Source organism: Pseudorca crassidens, chromosome 2 (assembly GCF_039906515.1).
Source record: "Pseudorca crassidens isolate mPseCra1 chromosome 2, mPseCra1.hap1, whole genome shotgun sequence".
NCBI classification, from domain to species: Eukaryota; Metazoa; Chordata; class Mammalia; order Artiodactyla; family Delphinidae; genus Pseudorca; species Pseudorca crassidens.
Genome location: NC_090297.1, coordinates 1,356,635 through 1,366,198, shown reverse-complemented (window position 1 = coordinate 1,366,198; position 9,564 = coordinate 1,356,635). Strand labels below are relative to the sequence as shown.

The window sequence follows — 9,564 nt, the reverse complement described above, 5'->3', positions numbered from 1 at the left end:
AGCGGGGCGCACATGACAAGTCTCACGTGAGTAAAGGGCCTGCTGGCAGAGCAGCCCTTTCCCTAAAAGTCCCCGACTGTCCCCCAGACTCCAGCGGGTGGAATGGAAACCATCTCCTCCCTGGAAACCCAGTCAGCTCCCACCCCTCCGGGCCAGGCTCCCGCCTGGAGCTTGGGGAGTTTCCTCACTATCAGACGGAGCCCATCCCACCCTCGTCTCCCACACCCTGGACCTGTTCTCAGACCCCTGACCCACATGTGCCAAAGGCCTGAGGTCTCCAGGGAGGCTGCAGGGGCGCGTCCACCAACAACAACCCACCAGGGAAAGCGACTCTGCTAGCAGGGAAGGTGCCGCCTCGGGAGGCATGACCGCCCTGCTGGCCTGCATGAAGCCAAGAGCGATGAAGGCCGGGGTGGCCAGGGCTGCCAAGGACGCAAGATTCAGAGGCAATGAAGAAACACTGTCCAGAAAGTGCAGTTTAATGCTCATCGCTGCCTGCAGACCAGGCAGAGTTGAGCCCCAGCCCAGAGATTCTGGAATTTGTTCACATCCAGCTCCCAGTGTGCCCAGGGCAGGAGACGCCGCTCACAACCTTGGAGGCCCGGGGCCTTCACCTTGAGCACGCCTCATCACACTGCGGAGCCAGCAGAGGCCCCGTCAGCCTGGCCACACTCCCCGGGGCCAAGAGCAGCGGATCCCACCCTCCAGGGGTCTGTGGCCCAAGCAGAAGGAGGAGTGTGCTGGACAGTCCCCTCCATTCGGGGCACAGGAGGTAGACCACCAGCACCATGCTAAACTAACGTGGGCAACGGTCACCTGGGACAAACCCCAGCCCTCCCAGGCTGAGAGGACGGGCCCCTCCTCTGCCTTGCAGCCCCTGACCAGCCCCCTGTCCCCTGGAGAGGGCCCTGCTGTGCCTGCCCATCTGGCCACCCTGCCCCTGGCCCGTCACCGCAAAGTGGGGTGGCAGTGACACCCTGGGGCTGCTGTGAGCCCAGAACCACCTAAAGCCAACAAGGTCTGGCTCAGCACCTGGCCACAGCAAGTGCTCAACCCAGGGGTTGGTGGTGCAGGTGGGGGGGGGGGGGGCAGCATTCTTGGCGCAGCGCCCGCCCCAGACCTGGGCTCACCTTGGGCGGCTCACTGGTACAGACCTCCGCAGAGATGCCCAGGGCCTGCAAGATGCTCTCCTGGGGGGCGTAGTCACCTGGAGACTTCTGGACGAAGTGTAGCAGCACTTTGTCTCCACCTGCAGCCGGCGGGCGGGGGGGGGGGGGCGTCGTCAGGGTGCCCCTGTGTGGCCACTACCCCACCTGGTTACTGAGATGAGTGAGCTGTTCTGGCCACACCCCGCCCAGTTAGGATGACACTCAGAGCTGGGCCACTCCACTAAGGGGGTAACTGTGCTGAGATCAGTAAGCCGGAGGGAGGGAGGGTGAGGGCAGGGTCGAGTTCATCAAGACCTTCCCACCTGAGTACGTGGCCCTGCACCCCCGACCCCGTGACCCTGCGGTGGCCCCTGATGCCCCGCCCCTGGCCCACCTCTGGCGACCACCAGCAGCCCTCCGCTCTGCAGCAGGTCCCCGGAGAGATTGCCCTGGATGCCGACAGCCTTGGCCTGGGGGGAGGGGAGCAGGCCCAGGTCAGTCCCAGACAGAAGGCCCTGCACCTGAGTCCCACACGACCTTGGCCGTCACAAACCTTGGCGGCTACATCACGAACAGGCTTCCCCAGGGAGGCCGGCAGGACGCTCAAGTTGTTGTACCTGCCGAGACACGGCTGGCTTGTCCAGGCTCTGCCTCTTCACCAAAGACAGCCCAGCGCCTGCCCCCAGTCTCTGCACAGACCAGTTCCCACAAGCAGGCCCCGCCCCATCTCACCAGGGGCTCAGGAGGCACGGGGCAGCCAGCCTGTGGGCTGGCAGGCCTGGGGCCCCACAGAGGGTGTGGGGAGTGTGGACTGGGTGAGCCCGGGGGTGCCGGCTCAGCTGGCACTGCCAATCAGAGGAGGCAGCCAGCCGGTGACAGATGCACCCGAGGTGGCTAGGGTGGCCCCTGACTGGGGCACTAGGCCCAGGTGCCCTCTGCAGCCAGTTGTGGGGAGGCCCTGGGTGAGAAGCCTAACCTACAGCCCATAATAGACACTCGGCACCCAAAAGAGAGCCCAGCAGGGCTGGCTGGAGCAGTGGATGGCCCCAGAGCCAGCTTGGCCAGGGAGAGAGGGAGGGGAGAAGAGGAAGAAGGGAGCGGTGAAGCCCCGAGCCCCCAGCTCACCGCTTGAAGCCCAGCTCCTTGTAAAACTGCTTGCTCTCATCCAGGTAGAGCTCTGAAAAGTAGAGGCCACAGGTGGGTGCCCCAGGCCCACCTGCCCCCCTGGCCCACCCTCCTGCATCCGGCCTTCTGTCCACCCTTGGTACCCAGCTCGCCCACCAAGGACCAGGAGGGGCAGAGCAGGGCTGACTGTCCCCATTGTTAGAGGAGAGGCAGAGGCCCAGAGGTACAGGTGGAAAGGGAGAAGCAGGACTTGTCTGGACTCTGCCACTGGGCCCAGGGCTCTGTGAGGGGAGGGGTCCAGCGGGGTGGGGTCGGGAGGCAGCGGAGCCTGAGCTCTGATCCCAGATACTCCTTGGGGAAAGCATCTGGAGAAGCTCAGGATCTGGCTCCTGGGGAGGCGAGGAGCTGGCAACTGACCCAGTAAAGACCTTTGCCCTGGATTGCAGGCCAGAGTCACCACTGAGCCCTCCACAGTGGGAAGAACATCATGTCTGGGGCAGGCGGGTAGAGGCCACAGCCGGAGAAGGCAGGGGAGGGGAGGGGAGGGGAGGGGAGGGGAGGGAAAGGGGGAGGGGAGGGGAGGGAAAGGGGGAGGGGAGGGAAAGGGGGAGGGGAGGGGAGGGAAAGGGGGAGGGGAGGGAAAGGGGGAGGGGAGGGGAGGGAAAGGGGAGGGGAGGGGAGGGAAAGGGGAGGGGAGGGGAGGGAAAGGGGAGGGGAGGGGAGGGAAAGGGGAGGGGAGGGGAGGGAAAGGGGGAGGGGAGGGGAGGGAAAGGGGGAGGGGAGGGGAGGGAAAGGGGGAAGGGGAGGGAAAGGGGGAGGGGAGGGGAGGAAAAGGGGGAGGGGAGGGGAGGGGAGGGGAGGGAGGGGAGGGAGGGAGGGGAGGGGAGGGGAGGAAAAGGGGGAGGGGAGGGGAGGGGAGGGGAGGGAGGGGAGGGAGGGAGGGGAGGGGAGGGGAGGAAAAGGGGGAGGGGAGGGGAGGGGAGGGGAGGGAGGGGAGGGAGGGAGGGGAGGGGAGGGGAGGGGAGGGGAGGGAGGGAGGGGAGGAAGGGAGGGAGGGGAGGGAGGGGAGGGGAGGGGAGGGGACACAGTAGCCTATCAAGGCTGCTCCTGGAGAGAGAAGGGCCTAGGCTGTGCAAGAAGGAGGCAGTGAATGCCCTGAGTTTGAGGAGGGGTCTCAGGGCCGGCTGGGCATTTGAGGGGGGGCCGCAGGGGGAGGAGGGTGGGGAGTGCAGGCACCTCCTGCGAAGTAGCCACCGTCCAGGAACTCCTGCAGGCCCAGGGCCTCGGGCCCCACGCCCACCAGGCGCACGCTGTGCTGGTCCAGGAGCCCCTTCAGGCTGCTGAGGTCCCGGGCGATCCAGCGACACACCATGCAGCCAAAGCGCCGCAGGCCGGCCACCACGCACGCCTGCTCCTGCCACAGGCTCCGCAGCTCCACGGCCTTCGCCGGGGCGGGTGAGAGGCGCCGTCGGACCACCGCCCGTGCGCACGTCCTCACCCCCGGCCCCGCTCCCGCGCCCCGTGCCCCCGGCCAACGCCGCGCACGCCCAGCCTGCGCGCCCAGCCTGCGCGCCCAGCCTGCGCCCCCAGCTCCGCCCTGTGCCCCAGCGCCAGCCTCGGATGCCGCTGCCAGGTGCCGGGGCGCACCCACCACCCTGAGCCCGTCCAGCCTCACCTCCCCGGTCACCGCGTGCTTCAGGACACACGCGCCCACGCGGGCAAGGTCCACCGTGCTCATGGCGACTGCCACCCCGGACACCAGCAGCAAGCCCGCTCTCCAGCAGTCCGCTCAGCCTTCAGTACTACGCGCGGCCCGGCTCCGCCCCGGACACGCCCCACCGCCCCAGCCCGCCCCCTCCGCCCCGGCCCCGGCCCCGGTCCCGCCTACCGCAGCTGCCCGTAAGCAGAATAGGCTCCCGGGCACTCGTTTTGTATATGCATGAGCCCGTCAGCCAATGGCGCCGCTGATAGTGGGCGGAGCTTGGAGGTGCGCCTGCGCAGAGTGCAGCGCCCGGCTGGGGGCGGGGTCAGTCGTGGAGTGCGGGGTGGTAAGCGACGGAGCGGTGGGGGTCCTGGAGTTCCGGCGGGGGTCCCATCTGGTGGAGGAGTCCGAGGGCTTAGCTTTTCCCGTGGTCTTGTTTCATCTTGAAGATCCATGAGAATGCAGCGTTTTCTCAGTTACACGTTCGTGTTGGCTTTAATCATAAAATACTGTCAATTTCATGCCAGGTAATACCTGCCTTTAACCCCCAAACTTTGGGTGAAAGGGACCCGAAAGGGATAACAGCAGTGTACTAGGTGCCTTGCCGATTTGTCTTGTTTTTTCCTCGCGACAGCCCTCTGACACCTTTCAGTATCACCCAATCTTACCGATGAGGGCCCTTGGCACAGAGGCTGAGGGGTGGAGCAAGGCGACTCGGACCGCGGGGTCCCACCTGGCCATGGCCCGCCCCGCTCCGAGGGACTGCGGTTCCTGGCACTCGGCCTCACTCCCCAGGGCCCACAGACGGCTCCAGGCCCTGGACAAGGCTGGAGAATGAAGGGGCAGCAATCAGCCTGCCCTGGGTTTGGGGAGGGGGGCGTCCCCCTCTTGATACCACACGGTATTCCACAGGGCCTCCCAAGAGAGAGGGGGAAAACTGAGACCCAAGGGGGTGCTGCTGCCTCCTTAGCCTGCCCTTGGGCCTGGGAGGATGACGGGGCTGGGAGTGGCTGAAGGTCCAGGCTCCAAAACCAAGTTACTATGCCAAAAAGAGAAGGACTTCAGTTTCTGGGTATTGAAGGCAGAAAGGGCAGGCCATGCAGAAACTAGTAGCAGCAGGGGGCCGTTTGCCCAGTAGGGACGGAGAAACAAGGGGAAAATGCCACAGTTCCCAAACCCAGCCGTGCAGCCCCCGAGGCCGAGGTACCTCCGGGATCGCTGTGAGCATCAGGCATCCTGGTGCCACGTGTGCTGTTCCACATCCCGCCTCTCCTGTCTCCAAAGTGCGGCAACCCTTTCGAGTGGGAGGCAAAGCCTGGGACCAGCAGCACAACATCACGTGACCTGTTCCTCCTGGAGCATTTATCTCGTGGTTATCATCCCCGTCGTTCTTGTGGGACTTGTCATAATATACTGGCAATGCATGAAAACCAGAAGGCTACCTGGTGAGCAAAGCCTGTGGTCCTGTCAGGGCTCAGGTCCCGAGGAGTGACAGCCCAGAGACCCTCCACGCCCTATCCCTCAAATCTAGAGGAGGCAGACCCCAAGAGTGTCTCCAGCATTCCTTGCCCCTTAGGGATGTGGACCTCCCACAGAGCCAGAGCCACCGTGTCATGAGATCTCTCAATGGTAGGGGGACAGGATGGGGAGCCCTCTTCCTCCCTGATGCCCACACACAGCCATGAACTCTGAGCTCCCATCCTCCCTGAGGGGGCAGTGGGGGCACAGGGCAGGCTGCAAACAGCTGGGAGAGGCACTGGGATAAAGGGTTAGAAGCCCCGTTGTCAAGGCCGTGTCCCCACCAAGAGCCTAAGTGTCCTTCATTCCTTTACTGGTTCGTTCATTTATTCCCTTCTTCTCTTATCTGCCCTACTCTGGGCTCCTCGTCTGCACCAGGTCCCAGCTGGACACCAACATCCGGCCTGTGTAGACCCAGCTCTGGCCTTTGGGAAGCCCTATGCACACCCAAAAGGGAGCGGGTACTCAGCAAAGATATGCAAATTAGAGAAGTCGGCGACCATCTCAGGGTGTGTCAGCAAATCCTTGCTGTGTCCTCACCCGAAGTCCCCCAAGGCGCAGAGAGGTCTCGGGTTCCAGGCTCTGAGCAGACCGGCTGGGCAGTGGCCAGTGTCCCTTCTCACCCAATTCTGTGGCACCTGCTCCTTGAGGGGTGGGGGGGAGCCTCCCCTCTGAAGTGCTGACCCCCTGTCTGTGCCTGGCGGTCAAATTGGAGTTAGGGACCAGGGTTTGGTAACGGAGGAGGTGGGCAGGTTTGCCCCCGTATCTCTTCGTGTGTCCTGGGCCCCTGGGGGTCAGGCCAGCAAGAAGCCCTGTCCGCTTTGGCCTGGCCTGTCTCTGTAAAGCTCAGTCTCCTGCGGAGAGGCCCCACATCTCTGTCTGGTTCCTCCTCATGTGTGTCTCTGTTCCACAGGAAGACCCGCCAAAGGGAGATTCTCCCTCCAGGTATTAATACCTGTCCCCCCAGCTGGATATTAATACCTGTCCCCGCAGCTGGAGGTGATGCTGCGGGGGTGGGTAGACGCTCCCAGGCCTCTGATGGTCTTGAGTCCTTAGTCTACAGCCCTGCCTGCTAAGCTGGGAAGAGAGACATAACTCCTCCCATACAAACTGGGTCCCCGGGACACCGGGGGGCTGGAGCCGGGCTGGAGCTGAGCGTGTCCAGCAGAAGTGGATGCGGCTCTCCAGGCTCTGCAGGCCCTGCCGGGTGTCACCGCAGAGGCTGTGGAGGACACTGCAACTGAGTTCACTGCGAGGGGCCGACCTGCTGATCAACGGGTCCGGGACGCAGGCGCCTGAGATACCTCGGGCCGTGCCTGCTGGGAGCTTCAGCCCCCCGGGCCCGAGCGTGGAGGCAAGGGGAGCTGCTGGGACCCCTCCTGAGCTCGCTTCAGACTCCACCCAGCAGAGAGAGGGGCCGCTGCTCAGGGGGCTTTGCAGACCCCTCACACACACCTCCCCGTCAGCTGCAGGAGGCCTCGCTCCTGAGCCGCCCAAGCACTGAGCCAGCCCCGTGAGGAGGCAGCCACTAGCCCTTCCTGGCGCCCCAACCCCCAACCCCCGGCCCTCTGAGCCCCAGGCGCTCATCCGGAGGACGGTCCTGTGGGCACGTCCCTCCCGGGGCTGGGACTGGACCGGACGGGCCTGAATGTGGCCTTATGTGAGCATCACATTTGGAAGGGATTTCTCTAAATTGTAGTCGTGTTCTGCTCCGTTTCCTCATTTGGAAGCTCCGGCCTCCACTGGGGGTCAGACAGGTGTGGACACAGGCCTAAGGCTCCCGGCAGGGAAGATCCCCGGGAGGCGGGGCAGGGCCGGGGGCAGCACCTGTCCTCCACATGCTGGGGCTGGGGCAGTAGCAGGATCTGGGGGCCGGGGTCAGCTTTCCTACCTGGGTCACAGACTTGGCACTGCAGACCCTCGATCAGGCATTGAGGTGGACCATGGAGGCCCTGGGGTTGCAGGGAGCAACTCCCCACAGGGCAGCCTCACCCGGTGCCCTGCAGCCCAGGGACCCAGGACACTCAGGGCTGGGAGGGCCGGAGGGAGCCCCCCATCACTGGACAACCCGGCAGGTACGACCCCATCTGCAGTGACCTAAAGGCACCTGGGCTCTTCCCCACGCCCTGGTGAGCATGCTGGGGGAAGTCAGACCGTTCCGGGGGAACGTGGAGCCCTCCTGGGACACCTGGGCCTGGTTCTGTCACAGGGGCCACCCTACAGGGCTCATGGCCCACTCCTGCCGTCTGTGTCCCCTGCCAGGGGCTTCATGCCAGCCCTGGTGGTGGGCGCTGTGAAGGGAGGGACTCCTGGACAGGGAAGGGGCGGGGGGATCTGCCCTCAGCCCACAGCGCTGGACCCCCAAACCAGCCCCACAGAGAGGGTCCCTCCAGGGCTGCACTCGGGCCGCTGCCTCCTCTTTGCCCAGGGTCATCGCTGGGAGCAGGAGGTACAGCACCTAAGGGAGATGGCACCGAGCCTCAGTCTCTCTCTCTGTGAAATGGGGCAGCAGCCCCTGCCTCTGGCCATGCCCTGCAGGGATGCCACGGGTGGACCCAGGACAGGCTCCAGGAATGCCTGAGTGTGACTAGCCCGCTCAGGTCTTGGCACCCCCTGCCTGGCAGTGTGGGAACGCCACCCTCAGGGAGCCCAAGGCCCTGTGGTCTGGACAGCATGCCAGCCTCCCTGCTGGCCTGTGCTGGGCCTGCTGAGCCCTGGGGAGCCGGAAGCATCAGAGCAGGGGAGGCCCCCAGGCCTGCCCAGTTGGGGAGACAGGCTGCTCCGGGCCCGGGGCTGGGGGAGGCCACGCTGGGGCCCTGGTCCCAGGGCTGGCTCCACCCGGCAGTCAGGGGCCCTCCCTGAGGAGTCACGGCCTGCACTGGCGGGGACCACACTGCCGGGAGCAGGTGGCCTCTGGCCCGGTGCATGAACATCTGGGCTTATCACCCAGGACAGGGCTGCCCGCTGTGGGTGGAGATCGGCTGCCTGCTGCAGAGCCCCACCCCAAGGGCACGTCCCAGCCAGGCTCTCCCAGAGCAGCCAGGCCAGGGGGCATCCTCGCCTGCAGGGGGCTCACCTGAGACTCCTGAATGGGGCTGTGGCGCAGGGGCCTGTAGAGGACAGTTTCTGCTGGTGGTGGGCCTGGCTCTCCTGAGGCCAGGGGGGCAGGGTGCCAGGGCCTGGGAGAGCCAGATACTGGGGGACAGAGGCCCATGTGAGGTCAGGACAGGGACATGGCCCAGGCCGGGATGGGGAGGGAGGGGTCAGTGGGGCACACCCAGGGGGCAGGAGTGGGGACGCTGCTGGGTGGTGGGACAGGCAGACAAGCTCAGGGGTCTCCCCAGGCTCCAAGCATTAGCCTTGGGCACCGGGCACCAGGGTGGCAGCCCCCCGCCTCGCAGAGGCTCCGTGTCCCTCCACAGGACCATTCAAACCCTGGCTACAGTCCCCCAGAAAGCCAGGGAGGAGGGGTCACCTGCGGCAGGAAGTGTTTGCTCTCCAGCCCCCAGGGTCCCCTGGGCCCACAGCTGCTGGGGCAACAAGCCCTCTCGGCGACAGCTCAGACGGGGGTGCAGGCTGCGTGCAGGGGAGAGGCAGGGAGACCGGAGTCAGGCGGGGGGTGCGGGCTGCCGGCCGGGCGGGGGGGCGAGGGGAGGGGCGTGTAAGCGGGGAGGTCGGGCCCCCACTGGTGCAGTCTCCGGGCACAGGTCCTCCTGCCCCAGCCAGTGCCAGCTTCCTGGCCCCGCCCCTGTGCATTAGCAGGCGCACTTCTGTTCCTGTAGAAGCGGGTGGCCCCCCAAAAGTCATGTGCGCTCCGCCCAGTGCACTGAGCCCACAAAGGGGGCCCAGCTTGGCTTCCCTTGACCTGGCCCAGCCTCCACAGGTGACAGTCCCCGCCCGCATGCAGTGTGTCCCATGCGCGTCCCCACCGCCGCCAGGCTGTGAGTCCAGCTGCCTCCTGCGCCTTCCTGAGCTCAGCTCTGCGGAGTCCGAGGGGATGCGGGAGCGCACACTTTGCCATCTTTGACGGCCAGAGGGCCTCCCCACCTTGTCCACACCCCACCTGTCCCT

General features: G+C 65.6%; 1 protein-coding gene across 4 annotated transcripts; it reads right to left on the bottom strand.

The window, feature by feature from the left end:
* Positions 1 to 463: 463 nt before the first annotated feature.
* Positions 464 to 4,102, bottom strand: PRXL2B (peroxiredoxin like 2B). Of its 4 annotated transcripts, none has more exons than XM_067717759.1 (7): positions 3,949 to 4,102; positions 3,510 to 3,714; positions 2,274 to 2,325; positions 1,702 to 1,765; positions 1,543 to 1,618; positions 1,131 to 1,249; positions 464 to 634 (listed from the first exon to the last, which is right to left on the bottom strand). In XM_067717759.1, the coding sequence occupies exons 1-7, from the start codon at positions 4,009 to 4,011 to the stop codon at positions 611 to 613; spliced, it is 603 nt and encodes a 200-aa protein (XP_067573860.1). In that variant the 5' UTR covers positions 4,012 to 4,102; the 3' UTR covers positions 464 to 610. The 4 variants fall into 4 exon arrangements, with proteins under 4 accessions (XP_067573860.1, XP_067573861.1, XP_067573862.1 ...); XM_067717760.1 differs by having other exon boundaries at positions 1,155 to 1,249; XM_067717761.1 differs by lacking the exon at positions 1,702 to 1,765.
* Positions 4,103 to 9,564: the final 5,462 nt, after the last annotated feature.